The sequence below is a fragment of the Loxodonta africana genome, chromosome 8 (assembly GCF_030014295.1).
Source record: "Loxodonta africana isolate mLoxAfr1 chromosome 8, mLoxAfr1.hap2, whole genome shotgun sequence".
Taxonomy (NCBI): domain Eukaryota; kingdom Metazoa; phylum Chordata; class Mammalia; order Proboscidea; family Elephantidae; genus Loxodonta; species Loxodonta africana.
Genome location: NC_087349.1, coordinates 27,344,831 through 27,367,413, shown reverse-complemented (window position 1 = coordinate 27,367,413; position 22,583 = coordinate 27,344,831). Strand labels below are relative to the sequence as shown.

Sequence of the window (22,583 nt, the reverse complement as noted above, 5' to 3'; positions counted from 1 at the left end):
AATAATAAGCTAAAAGCAACAGATATTAATTTAAATGGCTTCTCTACTCAAATAGCAATGGCAATATTCTCACTCTTCTCTTTCTTTACCCCCATCCCCTTATTACCCAGGTGGCATAGTGCTTAAGAGCTACAGCTGCTAACCAAAAGGTCAGCAGTTCAAATCTACCTGCCACTCTTTGGAAACCCTATGGGGCAGTTCTATTCTATTCTATCCTATAGGGTCACTAAGACTCAGAATTGACTCTAGGGCAATGGGTTTGGTTTTAGTTTGGTCCCCTTCCTAATGCTGCATCAGGTACCAGTCTTGTACATCTCATTCACATGGCTAACATTTATTGAGCACCTACTATATGCTAGGGATTACAGTAATTGTGGATTGCATGAGAGATTGATGAACAAAATACAATTCCTATCTCATTCATTGAAGAGACATTTACCAAATGTCTACCAAGTACCAGGAACTGTGCCAGATGAACTGTAAGTTGCTCAGAGCCTAGACTAGTACACGTACAGATGTATGTATGATGTACACCTTCAGTCTCCCCTCACAACAAGGACAACACCAAGAACATATTCAAATGAGTGTTACCTCCAATCTTACTGCTGGTGAGAAGTTAAACACTGATTCCAAGCTTTTTTTTTCCTCTTATCTACACCCCTCTCATCAACACCCCTTCCTCCATCATACACACCCAAAACATACCGAAGCACTTTTCTTTAGTTTTAATTAAAGGACTAAATTTTCTCTTAGTTGGTAAAGTTTATGACAGCTTTTGAGGTAATGAAAAGCACCCTGGGGTTATAAAATTAGGGCTAGAATCATGGCTGGGGCTTCTGGTGGAAGTGGATTTTGGTTGCACCCCACTGGAGAAGGAACCCTAGTGGCACAATGGTTAAGTGCTCAGCTGCTAGCCAAAAGGTCAGCAGTCGGAACACACCAGCTGCTCTGAGAGAGAAAATACCTGGTGATCTGGTCTAAAGATTACTGCCTAGGAAACCCTATGGAGCAGTTCTACTCTGTCCTATAGGGTCATTGTGAGTCAGAATTGACTCAGTGGAACACAATAACAAAAACAGCACCTCTAGAAACCGTCTCTGGCCACGTCTCTAAAGCTGCACCAAACAAGATCACGCGAAGGAGCTGTCAAGGTACCTTACGATTGACTCAGGGGAATTCGCCCAAAGGGATCTCGGGCTAAACTAATGATTCCTAGAAGTCATTTGTGGGTGGACTCTACATATGCCTTAGTAGGAAAGAGAACAGAAGTTTATTTCTATCTGGCTCAAGCCCAAAGGAGAAGGGCTACACTGACCACGGTGAGGCCTGGCCATGTTCTTTCCGTGAAAAGGACCACTTTGTATAGTACCAAGGACCATCTAAAATTCCCAGAGGATCTGAAGGGAGAGAAGAATGCTTTCCATTTAATTTTCTTGTGCAGTTCTTCTAGACTGCACAATAAATATCTCCAGAGAGACGAGTTACGCACTATTTCTTGAAAGCAAATTGCTTGGGTCAGGATTCTAAATTAAAAAAAAAAAAAAAATACTAAGAAAGCAAGTGTTGACCTTTATGGTTTCCACACTGCCATGATTGAATTGTGTCCCTGAAAAATATGTGTATCAATTTGGCTAGGCCATGATTCTCAGTAGTGTGTGATCGTCCACCATTTTGTCTATCTGATGTGATTTTCCTGTGTTGTAAATCCTATCTCTATGATGTTAATGAGATAGGATAGGTGGCAGTTATGTTAATGAAGCAGAACTCAGTTTACAAGATTGTATTGTGTCTTCAGCCAATCTCTTTTGAGATATAGAAGAGAAGCAAGCAGAGAGACAGGTGGACCTCATACCACCAAGAAAGGAGCGCCAGAAGCAAAGCTGTGTCCTTTGGACCCGGGGTTCCTGAGCAGAGAAGCTCCTGGTCTAGCGGAAGATTGATGAGAAGGACCTTTCTCCAGAGCTGACAGAGAGAGCAAACCATCCCCTAGAGCTGACATCCTGAATCTGGACTTCTAGCCTACTTGTGAAAAATAAATTTCTCCTTGTTAAAGCCATCCGCTTGTGGTATTTCTGTTGTAGTAGAACCAGATAACTAAGACATGCTCATTTCACCTCTCTAACTTGTGGCAATGCTAAAATTTCATTTGCTTATTTGAAGGCCAGGAAATTTTTTGAAAGAAAATCTCAATAAATACTATAATATTTCAGCACTTTACCAATCAGAAATCAATCAGCTGTTTCATAAGTCTATCATGAGATCTTTGCAAAGAGAATAGGGAAATGGGAGCTGAATGACAAGGATTCAGTTAGAGAGACTGACAACTGGCTAAGCAACCTGACCCCAAAACTGCTGGATGGACATTGTCATCTGATATCCACAAAGTAGTATCAGTATTGGGTAATCACCGTCACTTAATATCAACGGAGATTTTTATTTCTGAATGGCGTATCACAGGGTTCAGTATTAAGCCCTGTCCTGTTTAATATTTTATTAGTGACTCTGATGAAAACTGGAAGATGTATTTAATCTATTTTGCAGAAAATATGCATTTTTTTTCCTCTGCCCCAACAATGCTCATATCCAAGATCCACACCCAGCAGAAACAGCGGCTCACATTCATTGTTGTCACAGGCTGCTCTAAAGTCCAACTCTTCCTCTAGTCCTCATACATGTCTCCCAAAAGTTGAGAATCACTGTCACATGTTTTAGAACCAATATTCAAAATAATCATAATAAGCTTGATAGCTAAACAAGGAAGAAATTTAACACAGGAAGTATACAGGCACTCATTCATTCGGAGCCCACCATGTGCTAGGAATGCCCTCTATATACATTACCTTTAATCCCTTCAATAACCCATTTTACAGAGCAAGAAACTGAGCCTGAGATAGACACCCAGAGGCAGATTTGAACCCAGGTCTATCCAACTCAAATGTCTGTGTTCTTTCCACTACATCATACTGCCCACCCCCCTTTAATTATGCTTGTTAGGGATCAATATTTTGAGAGGGATAGTGACAAACTAAGGAGCCCTGGTGGCATAATGGTTAAACACTTTGCTGCTAACCGAAAGGTTGGCAGTTTGAATCCACCCAGCGGTTCCATGGGAGAAAGACCTAGGGATCCACTTTCATAAAGATTTCTGCCTAGAAAACCCTATAGGGCAGTTCTACTCTGTCACATGGGGTCATCACGAGTCGAGAAACTTGACGGCACCTAACCTCAACCACAACAGTGACAAAGTACAGCATTCGAGATTATGCCACCACAGATGCACCTGAAACTTGGATTAAGAATGGCTGCAGGAACCCGGAGAGCAGCGGCAACTCTTGATTTTCTGAAATGAAAGGGCTAAGTGCTGCAGTCGAGGGGAAAGACGTAATGGAAAGAGAAGGAGAAAACTTATCTTGAAGCTGCTTTGCAGAGTCTATTGCATTTGCATACTTCTTACTTAGTATGTTTAGCTGGGGTAGCCTGGGGGAGGAAGCTGAAGAAGGTGATGGAGCGTGGCCGAAGCTCTGCCACATTACTCTCAGATGCCACGGATAAAGGGATGTATACCACCACCCGTGGAGAGAACAGAACTGAGAGAAGACAAAACCATTTCTTCAAAGATGCGGAAGAAAAATTAGACTTGTTGGAAATCAGCTCTGAAGCTAGAAGTTAGAACTGGTACCAATGGTTGGAAATTACTGCAAGGACGTAGGACAATGAGGTATGTCCTAATTCAAGGTCACTGCCTAATTGCTGGAAGAGTTGAAGGCTTCCATTTTAAGCAGAAGCCAGAGAGGTCACCTGGGTCCCCCTTTATGATTTGGTGAATTATTTAAGGCCTGCTCCATGGTGGAGGGGGATGGTGGCCAACAGGGCAGAGGGACAAGAATACAAGAGAGGTTTGAAGAAGTTTAACAGTCTGGCTTGGGAGACAGACTGGTGCACTTGAATTACCGAGTGAATAATACAGCACCCGGAAATTGCTTAGACACAGACAAAGCAGAGTGTGGGGGTGCAGAGAAAAGAATCATGAGTGGTCAGGAAAGGCTCCATTCACAAGTGGAAACTTGAGCAAGACCTTGAAAAAAGTATCATTCTACCAAAGCAAAGCATCATGTTTTCTCTCAGTGTCAAGGAGATGCAAAAAGCACTCCTTTTACAAAAGGAGTTCAGAATGAAATGGAAAAACTTCAAATTCAACAAATACAGCCTCTGCTGCCTGAAAAGAACCTCTTGCTTTTGCTGAGGTCTTGCCACCATTAATTTCTGCATGTCGCTAATATTTGCTGGAAGTTCATGCCGGGCGCAATAGGCCATTAGGCAAGTTGTAATCTAAGTGGCCTCATTGAGCTACAGTGTGAGAACCCTGCAGGGCTGGGATTATTGCCCATATCTTCAGACAAGCAGCCCAAGCTCAGACAGGTTAAATGAATGTTCTCCTGCCATCCAGCCAGTAATGGCAGAGCTGAAACACAAAGCCAGGCGTGCTAGCATCAAGTCCCTTGCTCTTTCTGTTTCTTAGGCTGCACCCTGTTCACCCTTTCATTGTTATCATCTTTTTCTTTTTTCCAGCCTCCTGAAAACAGATGTCTTGCCCAGATTGAAGCAAGAGTTTTTCCTGCATGAACATGCTAGTTTTTACTGAACGCAGGCTGGGTCTCTTTCCAAGATTGCAGGTCAGAGAGGCTGCTGAGCTGCAAAAGGAGCTAGGCTGTACACGCAAAAGGATGTGTGCTATGTGAAAGGTCCAAACCTTCATGTGTCAAATCAAAGAAATGATGCAACACTGGTGCGCACATCACCCAAGAGGCCACAGAAGCCCATGGGACCTTAACAATTGCCTGGCTGTCACTGACACTGTCAGGCATGCAGCACTCGGACCAAAACTCAGGGATCCTGCTTCATATCCTGAAACGTGGGAATGCATCTTCCCAGCACCATCCTGAAGTCCCCTGTGTATTTAGCGGTGTGTTGAGCACAGCTGGAGGTCTCTGTCACTAAATCAGTGGCGCTCAAGCTCAACTGCACATTAGAATCACCTGGGGAGTTTTCAAAAACCCCAAATCCCGGGCAAATTCCAGGCCAACCAAATCAGACTCTCGAGGGTGAGGCCCAGGCCCCGGTACTTTTTACACTTTCCTGGTGATTCCAGTGTGCAGTCAAGGCTGAACTACTCTCTAGACTGTAGGCACAAACAATATTGGCTGATAATAACATCCACCTTGTGTCTTAAGAAATTCTTCCACTTTACTCCTTTGTGCGTGACATGTATTTAGATTCACAGATACACTGAGAATTCATAAAATGGCTGCCAGGATAATAAATTTTGAGAACCGCTGCTCTATTAGTGGTTCTCCGCTGCTCTATTAGTGGTTCTCTAACTTGGTGCCTAACCAGCATTAGCATTGCCTGGGACCTGGGTAGAAATGCAAATTTTCAGCAGGGGTTTGAACCAGAATGAACCAGTTGAAAGCCTTGGATCTTACCCTAGAGCCAACAATGAAAGAAAAAACCTAGTCCTGCTAATGCCCTGAATTTGTACTTTTAGCCTCTACAATTATGAGACAATACATCCCTGTTTTTTAAAGCCACTCACTTGTTATATATTTGTTACAGCAGCCCTAGGTAACTCAGATAGCACAGACCCCCACACAGTGCCAAGCTCATTAATGGCAGCATCCCTGCCTAGCTAAAACTTTCTTATCCTTCAAGGACCAGGTCATCTCCTCTTCTCTGATTTTCCTTTCCCCCGATTGTCCTCTCATCTGTATTTCTGTGGTACTTCAGCATTCTTTGGAATTTCTCACATTGGATTACAGTGATTTATCCCAGTGTCTGCCTTTCCTGCCATGAAACAATTTGGCAGCTGTGGTCCTCTCATCTTAGGCATCTTAAAGGGAAGGAAAATCTTTGACATTATTTAAGCAGCCCTGGTGCCACAGTGGTTAAGAGTTCGGCTGCTAACTGAAAGGTCAGCAGTCGGAACCCACCAGCCTCTCCGAGGGAGAAAGATGTAGTAGTCTGCTTCTCTAAAGATTACAGCCTTGGAAACCCTATAAGGCAGTTCTACTCTGCCCTATAGTGCTGCTATGAGTCGGAATCGACTGGACAGCAATGAGTTGGGATTATTTAGACCTGGGTTTGAATCCCAGCTGAATGACCTTGAACTTAATCTGAGCCAGAGTTTCCTTACTGTAAAATGATGAAAATAATACTAAACTCAGAGAGCTGCTGTGCCCTGTCACACAGCAAGGAACTGGATCACAGCAGCTGAGGAAGAAATTTTACTTTCTTTCCCTGCCCACCAAAGCCTTCGTTCAGGAGCCATTTCCCACTCAGCTGTGAGTTCTCTTAGGTGAGGAACTTCATGCTACAGCCTTTGGTGTCTTGCCCGAAGCCCAGCACAGAGTAGGTACTCAGTAAATGTTTGTCAAGATGAAATAAATTGAAAGCTGACCAGTATTTACATATGCTGTTGTCTGTTGCCAACAAGTCAATTCCAATTCATGGCAACCCCATGTTTTACAGAGCAGACCTGCTCCATAGGGTTATCTTGGTTAAGAAGCAAATTTCAAATTGCAGAGACTACTCACAAGAAGTCCAAGAGGCAAGAAAGAGTGCAGGCTTTGCTAGAAGCAGTGAGGATCATTCTACACGGAAGAGAAAATATATACTAGGAAATGGCTGCTGGAGAAGTTACTGTGAGACAGGCACTATAACCATTGAAGGGGCCTTCGTATCAGGCAGAAAGAGTTTTTGCTTAGTCATTGCAGATGTAAAGCTTTAACGATACTCCTTTACCTTTCCATCGAGCAGATAGGTGGCAGGCTGCATGGTGTTCATGAGAACACCCACTGGACTCCAGCTAAATTTGTATCTTAAAGGATTGTCTGAATATTCAGGGGCTGGAAGTCCACCACAGTAGGAAATATAAGATTCAATCTGTAAATTAAAGAATCAATATGTTAGGGAAAACTATGTACCTAGTAATTAAGTATGAGTACAATGACATGAACGAAATAAATGTGCTAGTTTTCTTCTCTTACATTTACTAAGGCTTTCAAAAATATCTCCATATATACCATTAGATTAAGTCACCAATGAATATATACATTTATTATATGTATTAATATATATAATGAATACATATATTCATTTATTATACATACTTATACATATAAACAGATACATATTTATTTAAAGCCTCTAGAGATTGAGACTAACATTTTAGTCAGTGAAAATCCAACTATTAGGTCAATTCTGTTTGGTCAGTTCCTACTGACTTCTGTATTCAAATCAATAAAAATTCAAAGAAATTAAAATATTTCATCCAATTCATCACAGTAAGCGTATCCAACAGTTTCTTCTCATGTGTAAAAAATACTTTGCACACCAATGGGTTGATGACATTTCAAAGACTTATGCCAACATTTAAAATTCAAATCTTACTACAGAATCTCTAAGGAAATCTAAAATCTTTTATTAAACCAAAATACCGCAGTAACATCTATTTCTCTAAAAAGTGGTTACTGCCTAGGTCTTGGGCATTGTTTTACCATAGATATTTCTGCGGTTACAGAATTTACCTGAAATTCTAGTCAAGATACAAGTTGCAGTATAACCGCATCTTTAATCAAAATTACAGTAAATTATTTCATTCGCACAAGAACAAGGACCTTCGGGTATAAACTGAGCTCACCGTGGCTCCAACTCCTTTTGCCTTATCTATCGTTTCCATTGCCAACATATGATCAAGGCCAGGGTCCAATCCCAATTCGCCAATGACTGTGATGCCAGCATCTTCCACTCTGTCGCAGGTGAAAAGAAGAAGCAAAGTTGGATATAAATGAAAACAATGCTATGGGGCAACTCACTTGGTTTGAAAAGATTGAAACGTACCTCTTTTCCAATTCTTTTAGCGCTGGCGTAATATAGCTGGCAGTGATCATGTTAACTTTGCTCGTAATGCATGCATTGGCCACAAGAGGGTGCAATGCATATGGCAATAAGCTTAAACAAAAGAAGAAATTAATCAGGAACTTTCAATTCTACCTTCCAGCATACCTTGAATTGTATTAAGCTATAAAAAATAATAATAATAAAAAATTTTTTTTTTTTATACCCTTAGATAGAAACCCTGGTGGCACTGCTCTGACGAAATTATTCTCTCAGGAATGATCAACGACTCCTTGTAGACTACAGAAAACAATTCATCTTTCTACATTTAAAGCCCTCCTCAACACGACCTAACCTCTCCTAACCTTTCCATTTTGGCTGTTAACCAAAAGGACAAAAAATCTATACGACGAGGAAAAAATGAAGCTATACTGAAAAAACACTCAATTTTGATTCGGCTTTCTAAATATTTGGCTTTGGTATTTTAAATTGGCACTCGAACTGCACAATTACATACACAGAAAATAATTTCTATAAATGTTGATATTAAGTAGTATAACCATATTCTATGTACCAAAAAAAAACCCAAACCCAGTGCCGTCAAGTCGAATTCAACTCATAACGACCCTACAGAACAGAGCAGAACTGCCCCATAGAGTTTCCAAGGAGTGCCTGGCGGATTTGAACTGCCGACCCCCTTTGGTCAGCAGCCGTAGCACTTAACCACTACACCACCAGGGTTTATGTAGGGAATATTAAAACATTCTGTCAATTGAGCAGCAACATTTAAGTTTTATTAGCTTACTGCTTATTTGGTAATGCAATCTACACAGTAGACAATATCACATTGTATCAGTGTACTTTGTCAAATTCATCTTACATAATTCAGATTCCCTCTATTTCATTAAAAAAAAAAAAAAAAACCAACATCCCTCAAGCACTTATTCCTCCTCAGGTCAATAAAATAGGATAATGCTACATAAATTTAATATCACGTAGAATAAAATCGTGTATGTAGTTTGCCAGTATTGGAAGTTCCTAAAAAAATTCCTAATCTTTGTTTTTGACTCTTTTTTTTAACCAAAAAGAAAAAGAATTGTTACCAAATTTGGTAGGCCTTTGAATGTCATTAAAAAAATCAAAGTTTTATTCCAACCCAATTCATCCAAATGGTTGAAAATATCAGAAATGCTGCTTGTGAAAAACATACACAAATTTCAAATGGAATTGTAAAAGTAACTTATCAAAATCACCTACTTTGCTTTAACGCATTAAAAACTGAAACTGAAAAACTAAACCCATATGAAGATTTGACATGTTAGTTACAAAATTTTTTCTGTGAAACATATTTTGTACTCATTTTATTTTGAAATTCTCTCCCCATTACTTTGTTTACACCAAAATATCCTTTCTTCGACTTATGAAATAAAGTATGTAAGGAAGACTATGGTATAGTAGTGTTGAATGCCATTAGCACTGTTCAGCATAGAAACTGAATTAACTGAGATTTCAAAGGGCTGCTCAAGAAGACAAAGTATTATAATGACATGAGCAACGATCTGGAGTTAGAAAACCAAAAGGGAAGAACATGCTCAGCATTTCTCAAGCTGAAAGAACTGAAGAAAAAATTCAAGCCTTGAGTTGCAATATTGAAGGATTCTACAGGAAAACATTAAACAACACAGCAAGCATCAAAAGAAGATGGAAGGAATACACGGAGTCACTATACCAAAAAGAACTGGTTGACGTTCAACCATTTCAGGAGGTAGCGTATGGTCAGGAACCGATGGTACTGAAGGAGGAGGTCCAAGCGGCACTGAAGGCATTGGTGAAAAACAAGCCTCCAGGAATTGATGGAATACCAACTGAGATGTTTCAACAAACCAGTGCAATGCTGAAAGTACTCACTCCTCTACTCTAAGAAATTTGGAAGACAGCTACCTGGCCAACCAACTGGAAGAGACCCCTATTTATGCCTATTCCAAAGAAAGGCAATCCAAACAAATGCATAAATTATGGAACAATATCATTAATATCACATGCAAGTAAAATTTTGCTAAAGATCATTCAAAAGCAGCTGCACCAGAACATCAACAGGGAAGTACCAGAAATTCAGGCCAGTTTCAGAAGAGGACGTGAAACAAGGAATATCATTGCTGATGTCAGATGGATCCTGGCTGAAAGCAGAGAATACTAGAAAGATGTTTACCTGGGTTTTATTGACTATGCAAAGGTATTCGGCTGTGTGGATCATAACAAATTATGGACAACATTAGAACAATGGGAACTTCCAGAACACTTAATTGTGCTCATGAGGAACCTATACATAGGTCAAGAGGCAGTCTTTTGAACACAACAAGGGGGTACTGCATGGTTTAAAGTCAAGAAAGGTGTGCATCAGGGTTGTATCCTTTCACCATACCTATTCAATCTGTATGCTGAGCAAATAATACACGAAGCTGGACTATATGAAGAACAGGGCATCCGGACTGGAGGAAGGCTCATTTACAACCTGCATTATGCAGAAGACACAGCCTTGCTTGCTGAAAGTGAAGAGGACTAGAAGCCCTTACTGCTGAAGATCAAAGACCACAGCCTTCAGTATGGATTACACCTCAATGTAAAAAAAAAAAAAAAAAAAAAATCCTCACAACTGGACCAATAAGCAACATCATGATAAACAGAGAAAAAATTGAAGTTATCAAGGGTTTCATTTTACTTGGATCTACAATCAATACCCATGGAAGCAGCAGCCAAGAAATCAAAATGTGCACTGCATTGGGTAAATTTATTGCAAAAGACCTCTTTAAAGTGTTAAATAGCAAAGATGTCACCTTGAAGACTAAGGTGCGCCTGATCCAAGCCATGGTTTTTTCAATCGCATCATATGCATGTGAACGTTGGACAGTGAATAAGGAAGACAGAAGAAGAACTGGCGCCTTTGAATTATGGTGTTGGCAAAGAATATTGAATATACCATGGACTGCCAGAAGAACGAACAAATCTGTCTTAGAAGAAAAAGTACAGCCAGAATGCTCCTTAGAATCAAGGCTGGCGAGACTTCGTCTCACATACTTTGGACATGTTGTCAGGAGGGATCAGTCCCTGGAGAAGGACACCATCTTTGGTAAAGTGAAGGGTCAGCAAAAAAGAGGAAGACCCTCAATGAGATGGATTGACTCAGTGGCTGCAACAATGGGCTCAGGCATAACAATTGTGAGGATGGCACAGGACTGGGCAGTGTTTTGTTCTGTTGTACATATGGTTGCTATGAGTCGGAACCAACTTGATGGCACCTAACAATAACAACATAACAGATTTTGCTAATGCTAAACCTTATTGAAGGTTACCAGTTTGCTAAATGTTAAAATTTTCATATATTAATATACTATTGCCTTTATCCATCATCTTTTCATATTTCGCTTTAGATTTAGTTCCAAATATGTTTAAAATTATTTTCTTTTTGTTTTAATTAAAAAAAATTTTTAAATAAAATTTTCATTGTACTTAGATAGGAGATTGGGGCATTGATTTGAGTTAGAATTTATGTTCATAGCCATATCACCACCAGCCAAGATCTACCAGTCTTTAGTGAATTTTTGCTGAATAAAATTGAATGTACACCAAATTTGTATAAATTGAATAACATCCTAAGTGCTCAAGGTGAGCCTATATTTAAAGATATCAAGAGATAAAGTAAAAATTCCCCCCATGTAATTAGATTTACCTTTCATTGTATCTGTTTTTCTAAACCTGTTAGAACTTCCTCCAAAAATATACTTTGAATCTGATCTTACTATGGAAGTGATTAGACAATTACTATGAGTGAGCATATATTTTTCTCCTTCCATCTTGGAAAAAATATACTCTAAGAATAAATGGCTATTTTCATCACTTTGATACCTCAAAGCCAAGTTTAATTATAGGGTTACCCATAGTTGCTCTGTATCTAGAAGTTGGATCTCAATTTTTGTTAGAAAACAATAAGTACTATATTTTAACATTTATCTCTAAGATAAAACTTGGCCATAAAGTCAGAGAAACTCTGTTTATTTTCACTTAAGCTTTATAAACCCAAAAGGGTAAAATATCTACCTCAATGTGTGACACACACATTATGATCCACCAGTTCCAGTGCAAGTATACACCCAACAGAAATGTGTATATATGTTCACCAAAAGACACATCCTAAAATGTTTACAGCAGCACATTCATAATAGCCGAAAACCAAAAACAATCTAAACATCCAGGAACAGTCAAATGAATAAATAAATTATGGTATATTCAAACAATGAAATACATACAGCAGTGGGAATGAATACAGTTCGTTGTCTACAGTTACAGACAACACTGATGACGCTCATAATCACAATAAAGGCAGACACAGTCAAGGACATACTGAATAATTCCAGTTATATGAAGTTTGAAAGCAGGCAAAAACTAACCTATGTGTTAGAAGCCAAGATGATGTTTACCCTTTGGCAAGAGGTATTAGTGACCGAAAGGGATCACAAGGAGAGCGTCTGGGGTAATATTAATGTTCTGCTTCTTGATTTTAATGTTGGCTATACAACTTGTTCATTGTGGAAAATCCATCAAGCTATTTACTTATGATTTGTGCGTGTTTCTGCATTCATACTTGAATTAAAGTTTTACTTTAAAAGAAAGAAAAGAAGAGGAGAGGAGGGGAGGAGAAAAATAATAACAACAACAACAAAAAAGTATGGGACTCATTTCTTGCCAGATATCTACCTGATGACGAGATCCTGTGTTGCCACCAAGGAGCCCAACTTCTCTTGTTGCTTACCAATGTCCAAACAAACAGGAATAATATCATATTTCTTCTGTAAATGTTCAATTTGATTCTTCATGTCAGAACCTATTTTAAGAATTTAAAAAGTCAACTTTTTAGATTTTCATCCATTAATTAGATAGTAAAACATATCTTAACATCTCCAAAAATAATTTTGCAAATTTAGATTCTAAACAGTCATCTAAAATTCATTTGCTATGAAATTAGTTGGGGTTTTTTTTCTCCATTTGCTTCCAAAAGCAGGGCTTATTTACCTACTGTTATTTCTACATTGCCATCTCTCAACAGATATTCCAATACAGGCTCTGATACGTAGCCAGTTCCAAGAACCAACACCTTTTTCTTGGTGTCCATTGAAAGTGCCTGAGCGTGTTCCCTACAAAAAAGGGGGAAATAATTTTTTTTTTTTTTTTTTAAATAACAGAATCTTGCTGCCCCCAAACCAAACTAACACCTAAACACTGAAGTGGCTATTTCTTTCCACATTGCTAACAACAAGAGCCTCAACAGGTGTTCCCTAGGCAAGCATTCTTCATTAATTATTATCGCACATATATGATGAAAAACAGCAGATTCGACGTCTCTGAGACATATGTTCATAGACTTTCATGAATTCCCAGTATCACACGCATGGGACACATGCTGGACCACTGCTTGGCTCATTCATAATTGACTAACTTGATCTCATAACTTCCAGGGGACATGATTCAAAATCATGCTAGGAGTTTTACACTCGAAACCTTATTTACTCCTCACAAGAATCCGAGGAGATTATTATCATCCACGTTAGAAATTACCTTGTCATTTACCTTTAGGGTCACTTGAAAACAGTTGGAACCATAACTTCGAAATCACAAATGCCATGAATTATATGTAGAAAACTTGAGACTAGTAACTAGGCAGAGTTTTAATTCTTGACCAGCAAGTCTGTTAGAATTTGTGCCTTCCTGACGGACGATTCTGTCTTTCTCATAAACTATAATCTCTGAGACAGGGACTAAGTCTTACTCATCTTTATAAGATTATCAGTGCTCAGTACGTTTTATCTTGAATATGAGTGGTTCTCATTAAATGACTTTTGAATCATATCCCAGTTTTCTTACCAACATGTAACTATGGAAATGGCCTGGTGTCAGGGATTTCACCAAGCTCTGTTGTCAGAATCTTTAGGCCATGACAACTTTTCATTAATTATAAATGAATAAAAATAAATGTAAGTGTAACATTTTCCTGCCTCCTTTCCACCTACAATACACACATATTGCTGTTCAAGGAACAAGAATGTCCATTGGTTTCAGTCAGTTACTTAGTTCAGTTTTCCTACATTTACACAATTTGCCCCACATTATCAAAACTTTCATATTTCATAATCCTAACATCAAGAACTGATAAACCCCACTCCCGCTAAACAAGTTTTTCAAATCCAAGATAAGGATAAATTCATAAGATGATATTTAAACAATACTCACCTGCTCTCCCGGAGTTTTTGAATATACTTATACTTTTCAGGCAATGTACCGTTGGACGTGATCACTGCCTAAACGTATGTAAGACACAAGACATGTCCTTAGTATTCACAGTGTAACCCAACCAACATTGGCTCATGAATTGATAGAGAAGAGACAGAGTGACAGATGTTAAGAGAGATAGGCAGAGAGAAAGGGGAAGGGGAGAGAAGACAGTGAGGATGTCGGTGGAAAAAAAATACAGTCATGGAAGGGAACTCTTTTCATAACTTACGTCTCGTACCACAGGAGAAAAATTCTGACTTTCTAGAGGCTGCGTCGCATCTGATAATATCTGAAAGGAAAATGAGACTGGTAAGAGGTAAATGGCGCTGTGAAAAAGGTTTCTTTTTGTTTGTATCCATATTAAAATATTAGTCAAAGGAAAAAAATAATTTGAAAAAACAGTTTTAAGATCACCGAATACAAATAATTGGCAATGAAGCATTCTACTAGAAATCAACTCTGCTTGTACGAACGTGTTGCTTCAGCACCAGCTAAAATTTTAAAGCTAAAATTTGATTACAATCATCTTTGCTTGCAGGGGACACACAAAAAAGCTTATCCTTCCCACTAGTTAGATGAACCATATTGAATGAACTGGCAAATAACACCCCAAGCTTTATAGCCATTGACTTCCCTCTGAAGGCCTCCTATTCCATTCCAAAGGTCCTGGCTATTCCATTAGAAGTAGAGGATGAGTATTCCAGACAATGGGGCCACCAATCCTGAAGTTAGAGAGTCCCCCTCAGGTCAATACTAGCTCTGTGTATAGGCATATCAACAAAAATGGTAGGGAAAGTGACTTCACCAAGTAGACCTCAAAAAGTCATCCACAGTCTCTTCATATTATCTTTCAAGAAATGAGTCATCTGGCCAACATAAAAAGTCACATCTCTCATATTGACATTTCAGCATCTTTCTAGTTCTTCTCTTCCAGTATACCCAACCCTTGTGTAGACTGTAAAAGGGTAAAGGTCAGTTAAGTCAGTATTGTTGTTTCTGATGGGCAGAGATGGGGTAATGAGGCATTCTTTTCTCCTGAATCATAGGCTGAGGTCTAGAGCACTCACCCAACTAAGAAAGAACAAAATGCACCTAGCAGATGATGGCAGAAGAGTATTTACTCTATCAGAATAAATTTTAAAACAACTTTCGTGTATGTAAAGCACAAGACACCTAGGCTATTCCTGGGATATTGGCATTTATAATACATACATATTTTTTTACTGGGATATATATATATATATATATATTTGTTGTTGTTAGGTGCTGTCAAGTCAGTTCCAGCTCATAGCGACACTAGGCACCACAAAACAAAACACTGCCTGGTCCTGTGCCATCCTTACAATTGTTATGATTAAGCTCACTGTTGCAGCCACTGTGTCAATCCATCTTGTTGAGGGTCTTCCTCTTTTCCACTGACCCTGTATTTACCAAGCATGATGTCCTTCTCCAGGAACTGATCCCTCCTGACAATATGCCCAAAGTATGTAAGATGCAGTCTCGCCATCCTTGCTTCTAAGGAGCATTCTGGTTCTACTTCTTCCAAGACAGATTTGCTCTTTCTTTTGGCAGTCCAGCGTATATTCAATATTCTTCGCCAACACCGTAATTCAAAGGCATCAACTCTTCTTCTGTCTTCCTTATTCATTGTCCAGCTTTCACATGCATATGATGTGATTGAAAATACCATGACCTGGGTCAGGCGCACCTTAATCTTCAAGGTGACATCTTTGTTTTTTAGCACTTTGAAGAGGTCCTTTGCAGCATATTTGCCCAATGCAATTCGTCTTTTGATTTCTTGACTGCTGCTTCCATGGTGTTGATTGTGGATCCAAAGAAATCCTTGACAACTTCAATCTTCTCTCCATTTATCATGATGCTACTTATTGGTCCAGTAGTGAGGATTTTCGTTTTCTTTATGTTGAGGTGTAATACATACTGAAGGCTGTGGTTTTTGATCTTCAGCAGTGAATGCTTCAAGTCATCTTCAATTTCAGCAAGCAAGGTCGTGTCATCTGCATATTGTAGGCTGTTAATGAGCCTTCCTCCAATCCTGATGCCCTGTTCTTCTTCATATAGCCCAGTTTCTCAGATTATTTGCTCAGCATACAGACTGAATAAGTATGGTGAAAGGATACAACCCTGATGTACACCTTTCCTGACTTCCAACCATGCAGTATCCCCTTGTTCTGTTTGGACAGCTGCCTCCTGATCTATGTACAGGTTCCTCATGAGCACAATTAAGTGTTCTGGAATCCCCATTCTTTGCCATGTTATCCATAATTTGTTAGAATCCACACAGTCGAATGCCTTTGCATAGTCTATGAAACGCAGGTAAACATCCTTCTGGTATTTTCTGCTTTCAGCCATGATCCATCTGACATCAGCAATGATATCCCTGGTTCCACGTCCAGAATTCGGCCTGAATTTCTGGCTGTTCCTGTGGATGTACTGCTGCAGCTGCTTTTGAATGATCGTCAGCAAAATTTTGCTTGCTTGTGATATTAATGATATTGTTTTATAATTTCCACATTCGGTTGCATCACCTTTCTTGGGAATAGGCATAAATATGGATCTCTTCCAGTCATTTGGCCAGGAAGCTGTCTTCAAAATTTCCTGGCATAGACGAGTGAGCACTTTCAGTGCTGCATCCTTTTGTTGAAACATCTCAGTTGATATTCTGTCAATTCCTGGCGTTTGTTCTTCGCCAGTGCCTTCAGTGTAACTTGCAATTCCTCCCTCGGCACCATCGGTTCCTGACCGTATGCTACCTGTTGAAATGGTTAAACGTCGACTAGTTCTTTTTGGTATAATGACTCTGTGTATTCCTTCCATCTTCTTTTGAAGCTTCCTGCATCATTTAATATTTTTCCCACAGAATCCTTCACTATTGCAACTTGAGGCTTGAATTTTTTCTCCAGTTCTTTCAGCTTGAGAGACACCGGGCATGTTCTTCCCTTTTGGTTTTCTATCCCCAGCTCTTTGCACATGTCATTATTATAACACTTTATTTTGTCTTCTCAAGCCATCCTTTGAAGTCTTCTGTTTAGTTCTTTTACTTCATCATTTCTTCCTTTTGCTTCATATATATACATCTATATATCTGTATATCTATGTATCTATATATATATGGAAACCCTGGTGGCGTAGTAGTTAAGTGCTAAGGCTGCTAACCAAAGGGTCGGAAGTCCAAATCCGCCAGGCGCTCCTTGGAAATTCTGTGGGGCAGTTCTACTCTGTCCTATAGGGTCACTATAAGCCGGAATCAACTCAACGGCACTGGGTTTGGTTTTGGTTTGTTTATATATATATATAGATATATATATGCTTGTGTGTGCGTATAAGCCAGGGCATTCTGTGGGAAACACATGGAATTGACACACCTCTTGTCCTCATACTGCTTTCTTCTCCCAGCTACCTTTGGGACATCTCTCTTCTCAAGAAGACTCCTCTACCTCCAGGACAGAAACCACTAGTAGATAACAAAATGAGGTTCTAATTTTATGAAGCATATGATTAAACTACTGAAATCTTGTCTATCTTTTCACTTTGTCTGCTCTGTATCTCTAACTCACAGTCCTCTTTAGGCCTCTCTTAGATCATGGGAACTCCTTACCACCTCTCTTCCTTCCATTTACTTCCCATATAAAACACTAATCTGATTATTTCTCCTGTGGTAATTTAAAATAATTCCATAGCTCTTCATTGACTTCAAGATACAATGTCTAGCTCCCTGTGAGGTCTACAGGGCAATCTCTACAATCTGGCTCTCTTCTCTAACCTCAACCATCCCTTTGGCCTCATACTTAACACTTCAATAGCTTGGAGATCCCTACCTGTGCCATGCTTTCACAGGTATCTGTGTTATGCAATGTGGATGCCTCACATGCTATTTCCTTTGCCTTGAACTCCCTTTTCTTGGTTGATCACTCAAAGAATTCTTCCTTGTCCTAAAAAGATATTGCTGAAGAATTGCCTTTTCTGTAAAGCCTTTATCAAAATCTGCCCCCCAAAACACCTTGAAGGTAGGCATTGTTGCCCTTGGCATGTTACCATATGTCTGCCACATGAAAAGATAGTAAATAATCAATAAATGAATAAACAAAGCAAAACAAACAAACAAAAAAAACAAACCCGCTGCCATCAAGTGGATTCTAACTCATAGCAACCTTAGAGGACAGAGTAGAACTGCCCCATAGGGCTTCCACAAAGTGGCCAGGGGATTTGAACTGCCAACCTGTCATGGATTGAATTGTGCCCCCCAGAAATATGTGTCAACTTGGTTAGGCTATGATTCTAAGTATTGTGTGGTTATCTTCCATTTGTGATTTTCCTATGTTTTATTAATCATAATCTCTGCCAGTGGTTAAAGAGGATTAGGGTAGGCTATAACACCCTTGCTCAGATCACATTCCTGATCCAATGCAAAGGGAGTTTCCCTGGAGTGTGGCCTGCACCACCTTTTATCTTACAAGAGATAAAAAGAAAGGGAACCAAGTAGAGAGTTGGGGGCCTCATACCACCAAGAAAGCAGTGCCAGAAGCAGTGCATGTCCTTTGGACCTGGGGTTTCTGCGTGGAGAAGCTCCTAGTCCAGGGGAAGACTACGACAAGGACCTTCCTCAGAGCTGACAGAGAAAGCCTTCCCCTGGAGCTGACACCCTGAATTTGGACTTCTAGCCTACTAGCCTGTGAGAGAATAAATTTCTCTTTGTTGAAGCTATCCACTTGTGGCATTTCTGTTATAGCAGCACTAGATGACTAAGATACAACCTTTTGGTTAACAGCTGAACTCTTCACCACCATGTCATCACGGCTACCAAAAAATTTATACATATGATAAATGGATACATATAATATTTAATTATTTAACATTAAATTGAATTTTTTCCCAAGAAAATTGAACAATTTCCATGAGTCCACCTAAAAACAAACATAAAAAAAAAAAAACTGCTCAATTACAACTTCCTGTTTCTCCCACTAGAATTCAACCATTACAAAACTGTCAGCATATGAAACATATGGTATGTCTTGTACATAACAGTTTTGATAGCTAATCACTATTTTCCAAATTAATTAATTCTGGCATTAAGTACCTTTATCATATGGTCCCAACAAATTTAGCATTACTCAGCTAGACTTGATATGTACAGAAAATTCTGTATTGGGTCAACTCCCGCATTTGTCATGCTACTTCTATAACATGGTATGTCTCTCATCTCACACAAATGTACAAATTCTATCACAAACAAGCCAGCTCTAAAGTCATTTCTTTCATAAAAACTTTCCAGATTGTACCAACAAGACATGACCCTCCTCTGTCCACAACCATATTTGCACCTTTCTGATGGCTGTCATATTCCACCTTGCAGAGGTGTTGCACACTTCTCTCACCCCCTTCCTTGATCCCATGCTTCTACAGGGCAGGGGCTGTGTCTTACTTCTCTTCATCCCTATCCGCACTTTGTCTCAAGGGACACTCAGTAAACATTTACTGAATTCCCCTGAAACAAACCTGCTATATTGGTGGCAAAGTGATAGCCTGTGCCCTGGAATGCTACAGCATTGGTATGGATCTTCAGTAAAAAAAAAAAAAAAAATGTTAATTAAAAAAAAAAGGGCAGTGTATTTACTGGAACTACAGTTTCCATCCAGTTACCAGAAGGGGAAAAAAAAAAAAAAAAAAAGACCAAACACTAAATTTTTTAGTGGTAAGCAGGTATGCACATGTCAATACTATTAAATAGAGACGGCCATCAATTTTCACAGGTACCCAGTGCTTAAAGAGAGTGCTAAGATCAATTCCAGCACTACTGCCTGAAGAGCCATTATATGTCAACGACAAGAAAAAGGTGAACAGGTTATGGAAGCTGACTTAGTCTGCAGAAACTCAAGCAATACCACCTATCTCAGGACTGGCCAAACAGCTCTCAAAACTCACCATCTCACATTTGTAACCTTGTCACACTGCCTAAAATTCTCTCAAGTACTGGCTTATGTAGGTAAAAACATGTTACCTTCTAAGATGTGCATTTCTCACCCAGCAATGGTGAAATAACTGATTTCAGACCAACCCTCCCAATGAGTAAAAGTGGGCAAAACATTAAAAATCTTCTGTTTTTAGGTTATCAAGGCAGCAAGGACTTGCTACACCATAATCCTAGAGGAAGGAAGCAAAAATGTCACTTTGGTGCTAAAGTGTGCCTGACACAAGCCATCATCTGTCTTTTCATTTGCCTCATATGCATATGAAAGCTAGACAATGAAAAAGGAAGACAGAAGAATTGATGCATTTGAATTGTGGTGTTGGCAAAGAATATTGAATATACCGTGAACAATGGCCAGAAGAACAAACAAATCAGGATAGAGACGACAGAGGAAAGAGTCATTGAACTTGAAAACATCAATAGAAATTATCTACAGAAGAGAGAGAAAAAGACTTGTGCGAAATACCAAAATTTCTAATATACAAGGGGAGCCCTGGTAGCACAGTGGTTAACCAAAAAGGCAGCTGCTAACCAAGAAGGTTGGCAATTTGAATCCACCAGCTGCCCCTTGGAAAACCTATGGGGCAGTTCTACTCAGTCCTATAGGGTCTCTATGAGTCAAAACCAACTTGACAACAACAGATTTGGTTTTGGTTTTAATATACAGGCAACTGGAATCCCAAAAAGAGAGGAAAGATTGTGGCTGAATTACCATGGACTTCACTTCAGACTCTATAGGAGGTGAGGAGACAGTGGCAAAACATCTTTAAAGTGCTAAAAAAGAAAAAATGTCAACTTAGAGCACTATACATCAAGTAGTACTAATCCAGCAAAAATATACAAGTATGAAGGCAATATAAAGGCATTTACGGGTAAAGAAAAGCTAAGAAAATCTGTTGTCAGCAAACTGCACTATAAAAAGTGCTAAAGGATGTTACTCAGGCTGAAGGAAATGATACCAGAGAAACAAATGAAGAGCATCAAAAATGGTATCCATCTGGATAAATTTATTATTACTTTTTTTTTACACATACACTTTTCTGGCACTCAGACATTTAGATTACAGAATGTTAGAACAGGAAGGGACCATTATGGTTATATAGCACAAACTCCCCATTTTACAGGTGGAATATCTGAAGCTCAGAAAGGAAGTGCCTTGCTCAAGGCTATAGAGCAAATCTATGTCTCCAGTAAAGTCCAGCATTCGTACTCTCCTGCTCATGTGACTTCAGTCCCTAAGCACAACTGGAGACACACTGCATATCCTGCACTAGATCAGCAACCCTTCTCGGCCTTCACTTCTCTACCTCCCAGTTTCCTAATCTATAAAATGGGTTTAATGAATGGTACCCACCTCATAGGCTTCTTATGAAGATTTAAAATATATAAAGCATTCGGAAGACTGCCTGGCACAGAGGAGGTGCAATACAATGATGCTTGCTGCATGCATTTTCTAAAGCCTGCAACATCTCCCTGCTGACATATTCCAGGAGAAAAGCAAAAGTCAAAATGGGATAGTATTTGAATGAAAAGAAGGTCACAGGCTAGAAGTTCACTTTTCATGCCCCACTAACCATTTTAGTGTGGCAGCTCCTGAGAAAAGCTACAAATGAAGAGGACAAGAACCACTATTTCTGTCTTTAGAATCATTGCCATAAGCAAACAATTATTAGTAATAGAAAAAAATAGAAAAGATATGAACACTTAAGATAAATACTAAAATAAGAAAGGTTTTTTTTTTGCAAAGAAAATGGAATTTAGATAACATAGTAATTCAGTAATCAATCTCTGGTCACAAAAGAAAAAACACCTGACCTCAACATAAACCATCACGCAACTACGCATTAGTGGCTACAGTCCAGTATAATTTTCGATATTTCTGATTAGTCAAATCTGTTAATCACAGCACAGTAAGAATGCCCCAATAGAAGTTGACCTAGACAGCAGGAAAAATTAAAAAGAAAGCAAATCCCATCCCATACGTCATGAATATTCTTAATAAAATGTGCATAATGAGAGATAAATGCAATTAACACGAAGTCAGTAATATAATCACATTCCCCCTGAGAAAATCAGCAGAATACGGACATAAAAGAGTGCCAGTAAGTACCTCAGAGAAGAGCTGGCGTCTCATTTTACAACAGATTTCTGAGATACAGAAGACCAGAACATTCATAAGGTCACTCCCCAATTCTATTTAGAGGCACAGGGTGGCTGCTGAGGCCACTGTTCTGCTTACCATTTCTTCAACATAAGGATAAAGCATGTCTCCAAAGTATTCTGTAGCTTCGATTGGAAGCTGTGCCGGCAAATTGTCAATGGAACACATCAGAATCCCAGAGCCTTCCACACTAGGAGAAGCAATGTTTTATTCAGATGT

General features: G+C 39.3%; 1 protein-coding gene across 1 annotated transcript in view; it reads right to left on the bottom strand.

The window, feature by feature from the left end:
• Window positions 1-22,583, bottom strand: part of AASS (aminoadipate-semialdehyde synthase) — a 52,063-nt gene that overhangs the window by 12,552 nt on the left and 16,928 nt on the right. The window contains exons 10-17 of the mRNA XM_003407023.4: window positions 22,443-22,554; window positions 14,447-14,506; window positions 14,176-14,243; window positions 12,961-13,082; window positions 12,646-12,772; window positions 7,897-8,007; window positions 7,697-7,805; window positions 6,799-6,939 (exon numbers count right to left, since the gene is read on the bottom strand). Coding sequence (XP_003407071.2) covers window positions 6,799-6,939; window positions 7,697-7,805; window positions 7,897-8,007; window positions 12,646-12,772; window positions 12,961-13,082; window positions 14,176-14,243; window positions 14,447-14,506; window positions 22,443-22,554 — 850 coding nt within the window. The remainder of the gene's footprint in view (window positions 1-6,798; window positions 6,940-7,696; window positions 7,806-7,896; window positions 8,008-12,645; window positions 12,773-12,960; window positions 13,083-14,175; window positions 14,244-14,446; window positions 14,507-22,442; window positions 22,555-22,583) is intronic.